This window comes from Python bivittatus, unplaced genomic scaffold (genome assembly GCF_059951505.1).
Source record: "Python bivittatus isolate LINGU-HERP-01145 unplaced genomic scaffold, Pbiv_v1 ctg000020_np1212, whole genome shotgun sequence".
Lineage (NCBI taxonomy): Eukaryota > Metazoa > Chordata > Lepidosauria > Squamata > Pythonidae > Python > Python bivittatus.
In genome coordinates, this window is record NW_028277030.1 from 84,331,720 (window position 1) to 84,351,038 (window position 19,319).

At 37.8% G+C, this 19,319-nt stretch overlaps 1 protein-coding gene across 3 annotated transcripts in view; it reads right to left on the reverse strand.

The window, feature by feature from the left end:
• The window catches only part of PDE10A (phosphodiesterase 10A), a 140,283-nt gene extending 121,695 nt beyond the window's left edge, over positions 1 to 18,588 (reverse strand). For 2 of the 3 annotated variants that reach the window (XM_088142912.1, XM_088142907.1), the window contains exon 1: positions 18,394 to 18,588. In XM_088142912.1, the coding sequence (XP_087999038.1) occupies positions 18,394 to 18,457 (64 nt within the window). In that variant the 5' untranslated portion in view covers positions 18,458 to 18,588. The remainder of the gene's footprint in view (positions 1 to 18,393) is intronic. The other variant, XM_088142916.1, reaches the window with a different exon arrangement.
• Positions 18,589 to 19,319: the final 731 nt, after the last annotated feature.

The window sequence follows — 19,319 nt, forward strand, 5'->3', positions numbered from 1 at the left end:
ACCAGAAAGAGATCAAACAAGCCATGATTATTTGCTCATCTGACTGCCTGGGTTCATTCACTTCAGTAAACCAAGATTTTAATCATGGTTCATTGCAGCCATATTGGCTTGATTCTAACCCTGTATCTGGTTCATACAGAGCACCAAGCTATAATACATAGATTCAAACATACTTTTAAACCAAAAACCAGACACTATGGTTTAGCATTCAGTGTGAACCCAGATACCACTGTCTCTGGCTTGCTTAGCAAACCATAGCTCAAAGGATGTGTGATTGCAGCTTCAGGATTTGACTGCCAGCAGGGTAGCCTAATCTGGCTAAAGGTTAAACACATTTACATCTGTAGTGTTTACAAAGGACTTAAACATGAAGTCAATTTACCAGAGACAGAATTAATGATTCATAAAATAGATTCCCAATGATAAACCCTAACATACATCTGAATTATTCTGTTCTAATATGTAACCACTAGTTGCATAAACATTAGCCATCCAGAACTTTTCTCTTTTTCTGTTTCTACTATCTTGTGAAATGTATACAATGTTATGTTAACTTATGTTCTATGTGGGGATCTAGATGGTAAACAACAGGTGTAGACGCAATCCTAGCAAAAACAAGTACTTGGCTGTGGATTTGGGGATTGCCTGGATCTGGAGATTTTCCATCCTTAGTTCTGGATGGGATTGCACTGCCCCGGACAAACCCAGTGTGCAAATTAGGATCCTCCTAGACTCAGGCTTTCTGCTTGAACGTCACCTTTGTACCAGCTGCACCAATTTATGGATCCAGAGGCCCTCCTCATGGTCACTCATGCCTTGGTCACCTCTTGTCTGTAGTATTGCAGCACACTATGTGGGGTTGCCCTAAAGCCACTGGGATATTATACATGGCCCAGAATGCAGCAGCCTAGATACGTATTGGTGCAGTTTGTATGCCCACATAACATCATTACTTTACAAACTGCACTGGTTGCTGGGAGCTTCCTGGAGCAATTCAAAGCGCTAGTTATCATCTATAAAAACCTTCATGACACAGGGCCTGGTAGTTTCAGAAACACCTGTCTCCAATTATTTATTTAAAATTTACTATTTTTTGCTGAGGGTTATATATGTATGATAGATGAATAGATATGTATAGAAAGCAGAAATAGAGATATAAAAATGAGGACCTATTAAATGCACATTCTAGTTCAAAAATCTAAGGTAGTCCATATTAATGTCAATTCAAGGCTACAAAATATTGGCCATGTGTTATAACCTAGAAGGAAAGATAATATAAAATCTCAATGACAAACCCTGTCTTCCAAGAATTCCCCAGTAAAAATAATTTCAATAAGCTGACACCAGTCAGGCTTAATCTCCTAACACACAGGTTTATCTAATTGAGGTCTTAGCCCTTTCACCAAGGACATCTCTTTTCAGCCCAACTTACAGTAACAATTACAATAAAAAAAGTGTTTTGGATTTTTCTGCCCAAATCGGGCAATGCAGACCTTAACAAAACTTGTGCCAGGCCCGAAACAACAATACGGTCTTGCAAGCGAGAAAGTTTTAATGAGGTTTTAATGAGAAATTCCCTTTATGAGACAATGAAGTTAATCTCTATGTATAAAAATGAGTTTATAGGGCCAGCAAGCAAATACAGAAAAAAATAAGAGTAGGCAACAATCACATACAGAGAATTCCAAATAAAATCAATGTATTCGGCCAAGCTACTTATTTGCTACTTGCTTGCATATATTCAGAGTTCACTGCAGAATTCATTGTACAGAGAATGGTTGAAGAGGGTCCTTTGGGCCTTCTTTGGGGTGTTGATAAGCAGACCTTCCTTTCTCCTTTTTCTCTTTCTTTTCTTTTCTTTTCCTTTCCTTTCCTTTCCTTCTTGAACACCTCCCTTTTTTACAGAATGTTGAAGATAAGCGAAAGGCAGCTCCATGGCGTATGGGTCTAACCCGGAAATCAGAATGTTAACCAGCAGGTTAACCTATCTTCCCAGTGGTTGAATAATAAAGGCTCAAACTAATTTGCCCCAGTTAGATCACTGTATAAAAACATGTTAATAGCAGAGAGGGCTTGTCGGGAATGGGAAGGGAATGAATTCTCTCTATTCAGGCTTCTGAGTATTGGGTTAATGCAGTTAGAGTTTCAGAACAAATATGGGAATGCAATACATAGAAGCAAGTTGGAGGCGGAAAGATGGGAGGATGGTATTAGGCAGACTTCCCATCTCTTCCAAAGGTTGCAGAAAACAACAAAAATTACTGCATGCTAAAAAAAAAAGTCTCTTTCATCAAAATGCTATATCCCAATTTCAAACACAAAGTTCTCATCTTTCCAAAATTTATCATACTGCTATAGAAAACTCATATCCTTTCATCACAAGAAATAAATTATTCTAATGTTTATTTGGGACAAAACCCTAAAACTCATTAAAGGGCTTTGGCTTAATTCACATACACTCAATGGAAACATTCCAGATGATATTCCTCCACCTTATGCACACTATCTTCTAAGAATCTGAATCTAGATCAAGAAACACCAGAAGCAAACACCCTGTCTCTGCAGAGAGTTTCCACAGACGGATTATATTTTAGAGAGATGCATTCTTTAAACAGATTAAATATTTATTCTATTTATCAGATTGGAAGAGGGTGCACTTTGGAAAGAATATTTATACTAAATCAATTACTCTACCGATCAGCAGGCTGCAAAAAAAAAAAAAAGGTTTTGATTTTTTGAAAATCTATTTGCCTTTTTTAGCAAATAAGTGAAATCAGTAGAAAAATATCCTATTTATCAGTTCTTTGTTCTAGTTAGTTTCATGGCTAGAAATAAGAATAACACAACTGATATAAATAACAGGAGCACCATTTAGGGGTTGTAACGAAGCATAGCAAAGCAAGAGAGAAAACATACCAGTTGGCCCCACCACCTCCAATCTATCTTTGCCCTTCTCCTGCTGTATGTCAGACTCAAGTTCTGTAATGGAAAAGCTGCTCTGCATGTGCAGTCTTTCTGTGCTATTTATGACCGTGATCTCGATGGTGTAGCGTGCAGCCATACACGGAGGAGATTCTCTCCTGCAGAATTTCAGCCTCCAATCCATGAGGAGCATCAATGACAAAGTGGGGGGAGGTGGTGACTGATTTTCCCATACCATAAATGTACATGCCATATGGTTAGAATACAGACACCAGCAAATTCTTCTTTCCAATGAAACTTCAGCTTATGCAACTCAAGAAACAACATAATTTTGCCATTCTCCTGTACCTACTGTAGATCTACATGCTACGTCAAACCAAAAATCTGCTAACTCTGAAGTGCGGTTTTTCAGATATTAGAAGGTACATGGGGAAGTAATTAGAAGGACCAGGCAGAAACCAAGGATTTCACATTACTGTAGGCATAAGCTATTATCCCATAAAACTAATGCCGTAATCTAGAGACTTCAGACATACATGCATCTATTCTAAATGGGACTTCTTCCTAATGCTACATTACAAGGCAACTTCTGAAATTCATCAATATTTGAGAAGCAACTTTCTGTGTGATGTAATTAAGATGATAATAAAATTTTCCCTATCTGAACTTTAGGACTCAAGGATATTGAATTACCTAATTATGTTCCTAGAATTTACTGAACTGTGATTTTCTTTTTTCTAAATAAAATTTGAACATAATTCATACTTTTTCCTATTTATATTCTGTCACAACTTGCTGCTGACATTTTTTCTTGCAATTTACTGATTGTATTATTATTGACGTAAGCTACCAGTTTGCACTGATTAGACCACAAGAGAAAAAAGTTCAGGTGATCCCATCAGATCTTCTTATTGCTCTATATTCATGCACATACGTACTTCATGCATACAATGAACTGTCACGTAAAACAGAAAATTGTGGCAAAAATGCAGGTGTCAGTTTTCACAATGCAGTTGAAGTGGAATAAAGGGCATAACAATTCCATAAATTATAATCAATTGTTATTGTTTTTGTTGTTAAAAAAAAGACAAAGAACTTTTAGGCATACAGAATTATGAGGTGAGATGACTGCCAGACTGAGGAAGTGTGTGCCAGAATGTTAGCTGAATTTTCGAGAGCTGTTCTATACCTATCGAAGCCACAGTGTCAAGAACTGTGTCTCTTTCAGATCCTGTACAGTTGCAACATCTGAATTATATGACTACCTGAGCTTATAGAATCTGCAATGTTTAGTCTATGCACTATCACTCATTATGCCTATATGCTAAAGGACACGTATTGGCAAACTATCCATACAGGTATACGCACATTACCATTTGCACTCACCTTTCTGTGAGGAAAGACTTCAAGGAAGCTCATTTAATAATAGAATGAATATAAAACAGAACTTTAAAAATTGGGAGCTGGGAATCAATAGCAGAACATAACACCAGAGGCGGTAATAATTTTCTCTAAATTCCTTTGAAATAAACAAGTTTTTATACAGGGAAATGATTAGGGATGCAGCACTGCCAATCCAGATACAAGAGAAATTTCAAAGGAAATGTGTTTAGGTTGAAAGTCAGTAAAACTCTATGAACTTCATTTTGAACTTCTTGGATAAAAGTTCATTATAAATGTACTTCTACCACTACTAATAGCGACCACAAAAATATTTAAATCAGTTCATTTTTACGAGCAAAATAAGCCATGAGAATTATTTTCCCACCGACAGAAGAAAACAAATTACCTCCAGCATATTTGTTTTTGATACTAATTTTTTGAACAAGATTAAAATTATGCTAGAATTAAGAAAAGGAAAAACCACAATTCTTCCAGTAAATAAATCATTATAGTTACAATGTTTAAAATCTAAAAGTAACAATAGAAAAATATAGTACTCATTAATACCGAAAGAAATTTAGCACTGTCTTCTTTTTATGTGCAGATGTTTAAAATACTTATGTTTGTTTCAGAGTGTTTTAAGACCCTGCAGAATCTGGCTCTAAAATCCTTATCAGGTACCATCATTAGCTTTCTCAGTGCTGAAATTTTAAAAAATCCTCATTTGATACCCTTATATATTGAGTAAATATATTGAAGGAAACACCTGCAAAAAAATGTTTCTAAAACCAGCCTGTAGCTCTGGTTATTATTTCGACTATGTTCTGTTTTTAGCAAAATGAAGAAAGTATTTTGTTTAGTCATATTAGCTGTGATATTCTTCTAATTATACCATATCTTATTTGGTATAAACATAGTCATTGATAATAAACAAATCAAACTATTTTTTGTAAAAAAAAAAGAATGTAATTTGCCAGTGGTCGAGTACAAGAACAAATGTTTCTTGACATTGCAGACTGGGCAATTGTTTTGCTTCAGGCTGAGGCAGAGCAATAAAAGAATGGTTCAGCAAGTTATAAAAAAGTGGAACACATTTCACATGCACAGAACATCACATGGACAGAAATAATTAAATAATGTTTAACAACCAGCAGCAATCAAAAGCTGCCTTGGGCTATTTTAACTGTTCCTGACTCAATCCATTTTCAGCTATAGACACCTTGATATTAAAATTCAACTATGCAGCTTCTCGTAGTTTAACAAATGCATGAAACAGAATAATAAAAGTTTGCTTCAATGTTACTAAATGGTGCATAAAGGATAAAGGAAAACTGTGTATAATCACTAACCATAAAGTTCTGCAGTCTGCAACGGAATTGTGTGATGTGTGACTGATACATTTCATATGATGCAGCCTTCTCTTGAAAGAACACATGAGATACAAATGCTAACATCAAGACAATGCTCTGTTCTCTGCCCCACCTGCAGAAAGATCAAACTGTCTTCAACAGGACAAAACTGTTCATTTCCTTTACCGACAGAAAAACAGCAAGTGAACACTGCTGGATTCTTAAAAAGTTTTTTTCATGCCATCAACATTATTAAAATGAGGATTCGTTTTACATAACAAAATACCAACTCAAATGGAATCCAACAGGAAAAGAAATGACGTTCTGCAGTCATGCTTACAACAACCTTCAAAAACAACTTATTTGCACACTGAGTCTTTTACCAAACTGCTGGAACCATTAAGACATGCAGGAGGGCTAGGATCAGCATAATTATTAACTAATTATTCATGTGCCATTAACCATCACATTTTGTCATATAGATTTGCTCAATACCCTGATTATCAGTGGAGAACAATTTCTAGTTCACCACATCCTGTAGATGTTCATTTGGCAACCAAAGAAGGACTTTTTTTCTATTGTGGTATCCATTCTGTGGACTGTAGTTATTCTAAAAATAAAGAATGCATCAATCTTGTCACAATTCAGGTACGTGCTGAAAAATGTTAGTATTTGATACAATACTATTATTTCACTATCAACATCCATAGTTTTAGAGATAAATATTTAAATTTATGTGATGCAACATGTGATGAACTGGGACACCATAATAAGTAAACACAATTGGGTATCTCCACAATGGCAGTATCAAGGACAAGGTCCTGAGCTTTACTGCTCCCTTTGACTATGGTCCCAATCTATAGGCTATATTTCTGTATGGCATCATTTAGTTTGCTGGGTTTTTTACCTCGTATTAATTCACTGATACCCTCTTTTGTGTTCCCACCAGATTAACATGTTGACGTTGAATTATTTCTATGATAATTATATCAGTGGCTGTATTATGATTTGAGAAAGAGACTTTGGTAAAAGCATCAAAGATGGCATGCAACTCTTCTATCAATGGCTGTTTTTGCTAACTTCTTGCCCTAATTGAGCTTCCAGGGTAAGGCAATCAGTATAAAGTACCCTCTGGAATTACATGTTTACTGTTTCACTGTGTGAGCAACCACAAACGGATCAGTAGTTACAACTTTCAACAGGCAGGTTTGTTGTCACAACTCATTAGTTGTTCAAGTATTCTTAAGAAACAATTTCACTTCATGTAAGCCTATGCATTTTATTAACTGAAATACATTACTAAATGCCCTCATTAATAATACTTCATCAGTAGCACTATCAGATTTCACACTAGACATTACACATCTCAGCTCTCCAAGAACTCAGCCCCGCATTTGGTAGCTAACAGCAGGTACTTCACTGACTTATCCTTTTTGCAAAACATAATAGACCAAATTCTTTTTATTTACACCAGTACATACAAAAGTTGTTGCTGGAATCTTGATTTATTCTTAGATTTTTTAATATGCTTGTTAATTCCACTGTGTTATTTTAAATTTTTAATTACTGTCCTTTACTCTGTTATTGTTTTTACTATTTTATTATCTATTGCCAAGTCATATATCCCTCACCCTATATCTGTAGTTTGATTTGTTTTCTAAGCAAAATAAAAGTAAAATTAAAACAAAGGCTACTTTATTGCAGACAAGAAGTCATATACACAGCAAAGTTCTTCCTACTGCAGAACACAGAAATGTGCATGTTGTAGTGAATGATCGAACACTAGAATTTAAATCCTAAACTTTGCCTCCTACTCTTCCAAGTCAATGTATGTTTGGCCATTTTTTTCCAGCCATGAAATTGGAAAGCACCTGCTCAGAGTTAGTTCTGTTCTGTTTCGGCACTACTGGTTTCCACACTGACAGCTTCAGTCCTTAGAAGCACTTACTTGATCAGTCCTCATCACACCGATGCATTCCTGAAGGCATTTGTAACCACTGTAATATTGCAATCTGTCTTAAAAACCTGCATATCACGGATGTTATTTACTATTAAAGCAAGTCCAACAACTTTCTGGAAAAGGTTCTAAAAATGTTAGTAGGTTATTTTATTTATTAATAATATTTCAACCTAATAGTGATTAGACACGGTTCCAGAGAGATTCACTATATTCCAAGAGGAATTGCACTTTGTACATCCTCCTTCTTATAGTCTCCGTATCTTGCCAAACTTCCTTTCTGCAGCACCATCAAGCAATGAAACACATGGAAGCTGTGGAATAGTATGTCAAACCATGTTTGTTAAGCCAGCAGAAAAGCACAATATCTTTTCATGGTTCGTTTTATTTAATCATGGATACTTGTTTGAATACTTTAAACCATAGTTTTAAAAGATATATTATGGCATATAATGTCCTGCAAACACACTTATTGTGGAGTCCTTGGTGCTCTTTGAGCTTGGTGGTTTGCTTGCAGATGTTTCATTACCTGACTACACAACATTATCAATGCGAGCGTGTGGGGGGTTTGCTGCCTGTTTATATACAGTAGCTTGCCCTGCCATTGTTGGTGGGGGTGTGGTTTTCTCCTTGGTAGTTCCTTGATTAGGGTATTGTTCTCTGCTTGATTGTTTGCCTGGTGTTAATCCCTGCTTATCTGGGTGTTGCTACTGGAGAGGATGTGTTCTGGTCTTTTTGCTTCCTTCTTAGCTTTTTCTTTTTTTTAACTGTCTCTTTTGAATGGTGTGTAAATGTGATTGATCTCTATGTGTCTATTCATGACTGATGCTTCCAGGAATTCCATAGTGTTTTTGGATTTAGATTGGTCTAGGATGCTCACAGTTTCCCAGTTGAAACTGGTTGAGTCTGCCCATGTGTTGTGAGATTAAGGAGTTTTCGTGTCTTCTGACTGCTAGCTGGTGTTCATGGATGTGCTCTGCTAGTCTTCTGCCTGTGTGTCCTACATAGTGGCTGTTACATTGTATGTTGTAGATGACTCCTGTTTTTTCTTCTTGGACTATTGGGTCTCTTGGTTTACTTAGGATGTTTTGGGGGGCTTTAGTTGGTTTAATGGTATGTTTTTGATGTATGGCAGTGTTATTCTTTTCATAGCTTGTGTTGGTTGTACTGTAGGGGGTTGAGTGATCAAGCACTTTTTGATAAAGTTGCATGGGTATCCATTTTGTTGGAAGATGTTGTATACAGTAGGTGGTCTGTTTCCTTTTTCTGCTGTTCTGGATTGCTGCAGTGCATTTGTGCTCATCTGAATAACGTTCTTACACAGCTCCTCTTGTGGGAAGTTGGATTGTTACTTTGGTAATGGAGCACTTGGTTAGTGTGGCTTGTTTTTCAATAGGCTTACATTTCTAATTTGCCATCGTTTCCTCTGCCGATGCGGATATCCAGGAAGTGTTGCATGCTATTTTCTTCTTTGCTTGTGAATTTCATTCCTTTGAAGATGTTGTTGATTTTTTCATGTGTCTTTTCTTTATGATGAAGGTGTTGTCTACATACCAGATCCATACTTTTCGTTGTATGTGTGGAAGTGCTGTAGTTTCTAGACACCGCATTACAGTCTCTGCTATGAATCCTGAGAGTGGTGATTCCATGGGTGTTCCTCTGCTTTGTTGGTATATTTATCCATCAGACTGAAAATAGGTAGTGAGGCAGAGGCTGATGAGGTCCATGATTCTGGGTATTTCAATCTTAGTGTATTTGGCTAGGCCGAATGTGTTATGTAGTACTGTTGCCATGGATTCTTTCACTAGTTCTGGATCTCTGGACGTAAAGAATGCTATGACATCAAATGAAACCATAATTATACCTCCTCCTCCTCCTCCTCCTCCTCCTCCTCCTCCTCCTCCTCCTCCTCCTCCTCCTCCTCCTCCTCCTCCTCCTATTTTCAGGTCTTTAATTTTCTAGAGGCACTGTTGTGGGGAGTTGATAGAATATTCATTCCTCTCTGTGAGATGTCCAAGCTTTCTTTTAAGTTCTTTGCCTATGTTGTAGCCATAGAATTCCTGGTAATGATACAGGTAGATGAAGAGGTATGTCGGGCTCATGTATTTTTGGGTGTCTGTAGAAGCATGGGAAGATGGGTCCACTGCTTTTCATCCACCACTGTTCTTCTTTTGTGATTTGACCTTTCTTGGTTAGGTCACTGATGGTTCTCTTGATCAGGTTGTCCGGTTTCTGTATTGGGATGGTGTTTTACTGGGATGTAGGTTTCTTTGTTCTCCAGTAATTCTTTGACTTTTTCTATATATTATGTTCTGTCCATTATAACTGTGGTTGGCCTTTGTCTGCTGGGAGGATGGTGATGGTTTGGTCCTTCTTTAGGTTTTTTTGAGGGCTGTTCTGTCCTCTGCTTTGAGTTGGTTCTGATTCTGTGTTCTTCTGGTCTGTGGTATGATTGTCTGCCTTATGTTTCTTGGGTCTCTGTGGCAGGTCCTGTGGTGTTAAATGCTGCTTCTAAGGCTGCAAAGAATTCTAACTGATTAGCATCATCTATATTATAGTTGAGGCCTTTCTGGGGGATATTGTGTTCTGCAGTGGACAGTGGGCTGCTGGATATGTTGTCTACGCATTTGGATTCAGGTACCTCTTTGCTTCTGGGATTTAGCTTGAGCAGTTTGGTTTAGAGTTTTGTTTTCTTTCTTTTTTTCAGCTTGTCTTAGAGATGTAGTCTTGATGGTGGTTCTCAGCATTTTTGTGTGTTGTGGGGTCATGGTTTGTTCCACTTGTTTCTTGAGGCTATCTATGGTGTGCTAGTATTTGTTTAATCTGAGGTGAGCATCCATGATAATTAACTGTATCATTTTTTGGCTGCTTTGCTGAGCTATTTTCCATCCTGTTGTACAGTTTATTGGAGGTTTGTATCTGACGCTGATGGGCAGGGCATGCTGTCTTAGGCATTTGTGTAGAAAGGATAGTTGTTCTTTGGTGGAGGTTGATTCTTTGGTGGAGGTTAACACGCTTGATAATGGGCTGAATGGGTTGAACAGGTTGAAATTAAATCAAGACAAGATTGAGAGGCTCTTTGTCAGTAGGAAATCAGTCTCTGGGATCAGAATTCAATGTATTCTAGTTGATTTTGTACTCCCCCTGAAGAGCTAACACCAGTCAAGGAGTGCTCCTTGACTGCAAGCTGTTTCTACATCTCAAATGGCTGTGATCACAAGGAATTTATTTCTACGTACAATTATTTCTAGTGCACCAACTGTAATCATTCATAGATCAGTCAGCTCTGGAAATAATTATCCATTGTTTGTGGATATTGCAATTATATCACTAGTGACTATTACAATATACTCTATATGGAGTTACTTTTGAGGAGTGGCATTTACAAAAATATGGGATCTTTAATTTTGCCTTGTACATACATCTTCCTCAGCATTGGCCATCAGAATTTGTTCTCCTTAATATTAGGGCTGAGCACTACATTCCAGTTGGGTGCTTGTGAAGTATTGAAAGCAGCTGTGCCTTTCAGAAGGGTCACTGCAGCTGGTTTGAAGGTCTTCCTCTGCCATCTGCTCATATACATATATTCCCAGCCATTTCACTGGCAGTCTCAACATGCTTTGAAAGTGCCCCTTTCAAATGCTTTGTACAACCATAAGAATTATGTCCTGTCAGTCGCTACTCTGCCTTCATTGAATAATAAAACTTCAAGATATCCACTAATATGCATACACACACACAATCTTGTCTTGCAATAATGAGCAGAAATCCATTATTATTTCACTTTCTGGAATAGTACCTTCCTAATTTCCCAGTCAGTTCAAAAATCAAATTATACTTCCTAATATCTCTCTGGATTCCCTCTGCAAGTGTTAATTACATCAAGAAATCCTAATGTATTTTATCCTCTTCTTCATAATATCACTGCCCTTTACAAATAAACTCAGGTAAATGGCCAAACCTGGAGATTTCATGGTTCTTTGGTATTTTCTATCTTTGCTTATGAAAAGCACAAAAAAATCTGTGTTAGGATCAAAGGTGACTATGCTGAAATAACTATGATCTCCCCTGATTCAAGCATTAGTCACTGTACATGTTAAAGGAAGTCACATGATTTACTTAAGCCAGATAAGCTTCCAATCTTGTATTTCAGAAGTAGGTAACAAATGATCAAGTGTTGTATCTAAAATTAAAGGTATAGGGCCTCATTTGAAGGCCCAAACTGGAACTCTGGAAATAGGCTGTTCCACTCTGAGTTTTCATACAAGTGTCTAGATCCAAAGTAAGATTCAGAAAAGCAGCGCTCTCACACATAGTGATCAAAGACATGACTAATATTTTTTTAAGCAGAATACAGGTAGTCCTCAACTTATGATCATTCATTTAATGACTGTTTGAAGTTACCACAATGCTAAAAAAAGTTACTTATGAGTGGTCCTTGCACTTATGACCATCGCAGCATCCCCACAGTCACGTGATCAAAATTTGGGCACTTGGCTACCAGCATGTATTTACAATGATTACAGCATCCCAGGGTCACATGATCACCATTTACGACCTTCCCAGGGGGCTTCCGACAAGTAAAGTCAATGGGGGAAGCGAGATTTGCTTAACGACTGTGTGATTCGCTTAATGACCATGGCAAAAAAGATAGTAAATTGGGCACAACTCACTTAACCACATTGTTTAGCAACAGAAGTTCCAGTCCCAATTGTGGTTGTAAGTCAAGGAATATCTGTACTAAGAAATGTTCAGGCTAGATACAGTTTTAGGGAGGGATGAAATATTCCAGATTTCATAAAAACCCATGCAGGGTTTTCAAGTTATATTGCTTTGAAATCTAATTTTAGGAGTAGTCATTTCTTTATTGTTCTGAGATAAAATACAACAAAACTTACAGCAGTAATATTCTCATCTATGATGCATAAACTTGCCAAATTTCAGACAAATGCATTAAAAGCAGGTTTTGCAAAGAGAATATGTCTTCAGAATTCTATAGAAGAAATTAGTTGCTGCCAAGTCAACTCAGATTAATGCTGATCCTAACATGGTCAGCAATTGGTCAGTAAACACATTATGGAGCAAATATACCAGTAAAGTATACCGGCAAACACACAGACATCCTTAAACACAATTTTTCCATCAGATACATTGGTAAAGGTCACCAAAGATGGGCTGATTATAACCTGATTGCAAGTTTTTTCATTTGGGTCAGACCTGTAAATCACTGGATCCAAAACATCCATTTCTTCCTGCCACCACTATGGCATTTTACATAAACTATGAAACTTCCTATTTTCATGTCATCACCATGTGTAGCATGTCAGAGTTCCAAATTAGAACTTCATGGACATCCAATTATAGAATAATTAAAAGCTTTTCTTAATTGTTCCTGCTACACTATGGAATTTGGGCTTCAGCTGAATCTAATCCACATTCGTATATAGAAGATAGCTCACAAAAAATTATATTATATGACAGATGTGTGGACTGGATTAAAAGCAAGTTTATAAGCAGAAAGCACCCCTGTTCAGGTAAAGGCTATATCTCAACTATCAAATGAGCAAGTCCTGTCACATAAATTAAAATCCACATACAGTTTCTGAATTTATACCAATGTAATGACTATGTGTAAGAATCTTGACCTTTAAGAACTCTTTACATGGGTGTTTGAACATCTGACCATTCAAATGTTAGCACTTTTTGAAGAATAGGACTGGAATGAATTGTATCAACCAGCAGAGGGAGTACAATAGACTAAATTGCAGTTATCTTTTTTTAAATTAAAACTCATTTCAAACAGTGTGGTGAAATAGCACACTAATGCATTATAAAATATAGAAATGCATGGAGAGAATTGTAAGGAAAGGGGTTTATCCTGGAAAAAGATATAGGCTCCAATAGCTGGACAGTTTTTATTTAAAAAGGATCACTATACTAATAATAACTAAAAATTAATATTAATTATTGATCATTATTAAGATTTATAACTGGCCTTTTCTCCAGGACTCTAGGTAACATATACAGCACCCCTTTTTCCTAAGCAAGTATATAAGCTGCAAGCTAAAAAGTAAATTAACAGTTTCAGCATTTTGATAGGACCTGTTAAAATATTGGCGCATAGAATAGTAATTGTTTTGCCTTAATAAGTTGCATCAACAAATTTGAAAGACCTAGTAGAGACAGCAAAAAAAATTAAAAATCAATAGACATGAAAATAGAATCTGATATCTTACTGCTAATAAAACAGGAGCCACACACCCAGCCAATACATGAGGAAAAGTTGCATCCAATTATTCATCTACAATTGATATATTTGTTCTTGAAGTCTTTGCAAGTTATTGATTGCATGCATGCATAACTTTCATAAAAGAACCATGAGCGATGTTCTACTTGCTGAATTTTCCCATCCTGCTTCTTCCTGATGCAGTTCCTGCATCCTTTATGGTAGTGGGGGTCATGTATAGAGAAAAATTTGTGAATACCAAACAAGTATACCTTGCTCCACTGAATTGGATTTAAATCCACATGTTTTTCTGTTTGTCTTCAGTAGAGAATATAGCCTACCATCATTGCTACTGAATAGCTTCCAGTCTTGCCAAGACACCCTAAAGTCAGTGACATCTATGCAATAACATGGTTTGCAAGAAAGATAGTAACACAACAGCACCCTGAAATACTAAAATTACATGAAACAAGTGCTAGGATGACTTTCTGCAGTTATTCTAGATTTAAAATAATGACTAAAAAAGGTGAATCTCTTTTTCTGTATTATTAAGATCGACATTAATATTAAAAAAAAGATAATGAAATCACATGGTGAGAGTTAAATCACCCTTCCTATAGCCCAGCAAAATGCCACATTTGAAAATAACTATACAATATTTTAAAGCATTCCTTGAAATTATAGATTCAACATATTTCTAGTTAATCACAACTTGATAATAATCCAGTTATAAAATCTCCATAAATTTTCTAAAAGTAGTGGCCAGATATCAAATTAAGCCCAGACTGTTTCAACAACACTTAAAGAAACACTACACTGAAATGTTTATGAAACTGACTAGAAATCTTTCAAGTTTAATGTGAATGCAGCCAATCATACCTGAATCCTAAGAAAAGAGACTGTAGTTAATGGAAAGTCTTATTTAAAAAGTTAATATTCCCTCACCAGTTTGTAGGTAATGTAAAATCAGAACTTTTGATACTATCACCTAACAGATAGATATTAAAAATTGCATTACCATAGGAAATAGCAAAATATTCATATCACTTACATGTTGCAAGAAAAAAAACAATTATACAGAACTGTGGATGATGATATAAGTAGAAGTATGTGGAAGCCATACAATAAAAATGTAGTAAAGTTATCTTCTAAAAATATATTTGCATCTCTCTTTTTCACACTCTGCAAATCATCCATTTTCCTGATGCTATTTTCTGAAAAGCAGTACCTTATTAAATAGTTTTCACTACGGTTCTTAGTTGTGTTTGAACAAATATCTCCTGTCATGCATCCTCCAGCCTCCAGAAACTATCATCAGGGAAAGAGATTTCAGATTTATTACTGAACAAGCAGCAGCTAGCTCCTTGAGCTCTAAACCTAATTCTGGAAGTCCTGTATCCTCTGAAAGCAAAGTTCAAGATCCAAATATTTACACATCTACCACTTCAACCAGAATCTGAAAAGAAGCTGTAACATTTCACAGTTCCAGGGTATTCAAATGACAGAGAGTCCAGACCAAAAATATAGTACTAGACTTGGGCATAAAACTTTACTCAGGAGTACAACATTACTTGTGAAAACAAATTCTTCCTAGAAGGTGTGAAGACTGTCAGCAAATTTCCCTAAGTCTCAGTGCTGGAATGCTGTTGGCCTTTTACCTTGCTCTGTATCCTAGAATCTTTATCCATACCGAATCTCCCCAATTTTACCCTTAGAACTTTGTCTTAGAATCCAACTCTCCTGGATAATTTCCTTCTGTTTGGAAACTTCTGTTTTCACCTACTCTGGCTTCTAATCCTGCTTTCTGTTGATGATGATGATGATGATGATGATGATGATGATGATGATGATGATGATGATTAAAATGTATATGCTACCCGACTACTAGTGACTCTGGGATAATTTGGCTTGGCTTGACTTGACTGGGATAATTTGACTTGACCTAGCTTAATACTGATTGGGGATCTTTGGTACTCTGCATATTCAATATTGTTGAAGTAAGACATGTGCCTCCTCTTCTGCTTACTTGGGAAGAAAATATGCCTTCTTTGGAAAATATAAAGGAGGCAAATATATTTGAGCTAGTTTATCAGTTCAATAATCAGCCCCACACCAAAATGCTCCCTTGGCATCAATTTCAAGTAAAGGATCTCCAATAGTACTTCTGACTTAACTAAGCCTGTCCTAATCAAATCCTGCAATCTTTCATTATTTACTATTAAGAGGAAAAATAGAAGAGGATGAAGAACCTATAGCATTATATACACAAAAAATTGATCTTCATGGAACAGTTATCAGAAGGAAATCTTTTCTCTAGACTTATTACAGAAGTCATTTAATAAAGTATACAGAACAACAGCTTGATAAGACTGCAACATTTTTTAACAAAGTGCTTTGGACTCATGAAACAAAAATTGAACTGATGGCTGCTACCATACAAGATGCATTTGGAGAAAAAGAACAAAGCATTTGAAGAAAAGAGCAATTGGTCAACTGTTAAGCATGGGTGTGGCTCTATTATGCTTTGGGGTTGTGTGCCACCGGCATGGGAAACACTGTGTATATGAAAGGAAGAATGTATTCAATTAAATATCAACATGTTCTAGAAAGTAATATCCCAACAGTCAGTGAAAGAAATTGAAGCTGAAAAAATGGCTGGACATTTCAGCAAGACCACAATTCAAAACATCCCTCCAAATCAAACATGAAGTAATTACAAGAAAGAAATATAAAGATTTTAGAAATGCCTTCTAAATTCCTCAGGCTTATCACTGAAAATCTGTGAGGTGGTTTCGAACATCAGTGTATACAAGGAGACCTAAAATATTTTTGAGCTAGAAGAGTTCTGCAAGGAAGAGTGGGAAAAAATCCAAAATAATGAAAAATTCTTAGCTGGTTAGGGGAAACATTTGGAAGCTGTTATTTCTGCCCAAAGGCAATGTTACAGAATATTTACTAGAAGGGTGTCCAAACTTTTCATTGTGGGTTTTTTTTAAAAAAAAATTGATTTGTAAACAACTGCACATAAATAAGTATGCATCCAAATGTTCAGGAAGACATATTGAACTTTATACTGAGTCAGTTTCTGTTCACGTAGGGATTCATGAAACACACAATTTGACCAGAGATCCATATACTTCCCATTATATTTTACTGTAGCTTTGTGACAAGTGTACATGTTGTTATGTCTTCTGAACTTCTTCCTTGTGCAAAGTATTTACTATATTTCATATACACACATACATAGAGTATATGGGGGTTTGGAAGCAAAATAATCCTCTTTGTGAAGTCTATTTCTCCCAAAATTGGTCAATGGACACTTGTATAATTGGAACACACACTGAGTTAAAAAGAAACATTAAAAAGAGGCAGTTTGCAAATACTTTGGTTGTATTTTATAAAATGAAGGAGATCTACAGAAATGGTCAATCACTATAACATTAGTAACATGCTGGGTGCAATTACTCCACAGAACAAAGATAATTCAATAGTTAACTTATTTATTCTAGATTCTTATGAGGTGCCAAGAACTTTTTAATTCTGTTCTAACAAACTCACCAATTAACCCAGAAGCACAAACTGAATGGTTGGAAAAAATATTTAAGTGATTAGAATCATGTGGATGAATTTGTTGTTGTTGTTTTTTCTGTATATATACACTCTATTGTGACATGCCCTAATTATTCAGTCTGTTTCTAAGTTAAGGGGCACCCCTTCTATTTCTCTGGTAACACTGAATGGTTACAGTTTGAGTCATTTCATTGCTAGCAATTTAGTAAACAATAAACATGTTTCCTTGTTTCTTTTTTACTAACTACCAAAGCCTGTGGGCTTAAAAGCTAGGTGAAACATACTTGGGGTTTGTTTCTTTGAATTGTTTTAGTCAAAACATCAAGTGTCATCTATTCTGTGCTATTCAATCAGTAATATGTACATTTCACTTGGGAACAAATGCAAAAAAGAACTGGCCAAAACAGATAACTATGACTTTCATGTTTCAGACAGAAACTGCTTTTTTTCGTCTTTTTAATCCTTCCCTGGCATGATAAGCAGTTTTCTGTGCTTTCTCTACTCTCTATATTTTTCATCAGGAAAAGTTCTGAAATCTAGTGTGTGATGTTCCAGAGAACAGTTGTGGAGCGCAACGTAGTATTTCTTAGTAAGTAAATGTGCTCTATTGCTTAAAGCATCCAGAAGCTAATTCTTACCCAGCCTTACATGGAAAGTCTGCATCGAAAGAAACTCCTTTCCAAAAGGAACTTCAGCATATTACTTCTAGTTTAACTCCAATCGTCCTGTGCCTGAAGTCCGGTCTTCCTCCCCCTATCTTCCAGATGAGCAAGTGTTCCTCGCTGCCATCTCCTTCCATAAGTGGATAGGTGGGACACACACAAACGCACACACTCATTTTCAAGAGGAGGGTTTGCCTGAGGGCTTCCCAACCCAACCCGCCTCTCTCGGGCAAAAAACAAAAAAAAAAAAAGGCGCTGCAAAACCACCCCTCCCGCAACCCCGCCGCCGCTCCTCGCCCTCCCCCCTCCAGCCCCAACACCTACTTGCGCTCAGGAAACACTCGGTAAAGCGTCTAAAGCAGCTGGCCGACGAAGATCCATCTTCCATGGCTGGCCCTAGCAAGAGGGGAGCAGAGACGGTAGGGAAAGTGAGGATGCCTTTGTTGCTGCCGCTGCTTGAACACCCTGCCCCTGTCTCTCGGGCGGTCGCCACCGGCAGCTACTCTTCCTCCTGCTGCGCCCGGCTGATTGTAGGACCACGGAGAAAAGGGGGCCCCCGAGGAACCGATCCCCGCTGCCCGTGACGCCGACCGGTGGCGCCTTTAGAGCTGGAAGGTAGCAGGATGGAGGAAGGGGCGTAAAGTCGCTTCCCGCTGCCGCCGGAGTAGGGAATCCAGGGAACTGCTATTGCTCCAACATCTCTCGCTGCCGCCTCGCTTGCTTTTCTCCCCTCCTTCCCGCCCGCGGGGACTGGAGAGGTTGTTAGAAGATGAGGAGGGGAGAAGAGGCGGCGGCGGCACGAAGTAAAAGGAAGATGGAGAAGGGGAGGGGAGGGGAGGGAAAGGAGGAGATTGGAGGAGCCGCTTTGTTGCGTTGGAGACGATGCTGCAGGAAACTGTCCCTTTCGCGTAGCCGCCGCCGCCGCTACGAGAGCGCGGGAGGAGCTGTCAGCTTCCCAGTCGCTTCCAGTCGGAGCGCCGCTGCTGCCGCCACTCCGCTTCCAGCCAGGGGAGTGAAAGTGGCTGGAGCTGAAGCCGGGCTTTTCCCCTCCCGCTGCAGTCAGGGGGGCCGAGGGGCGGGCTAAGAGCTCTTCCTTGGGGTTGGCCATCGAGCCTCTCTCCCGCCCTTTCCGCGGGAGTTTGAGGTAGGACGTTTGTAAGAGTCACAGGAGGGCGCCGGGGAGGCAACGAAACAGAAGCTGGATGGTCATTCGGACGCCGACGCCGCCACCCCACCCCCCCCGGTTCCGG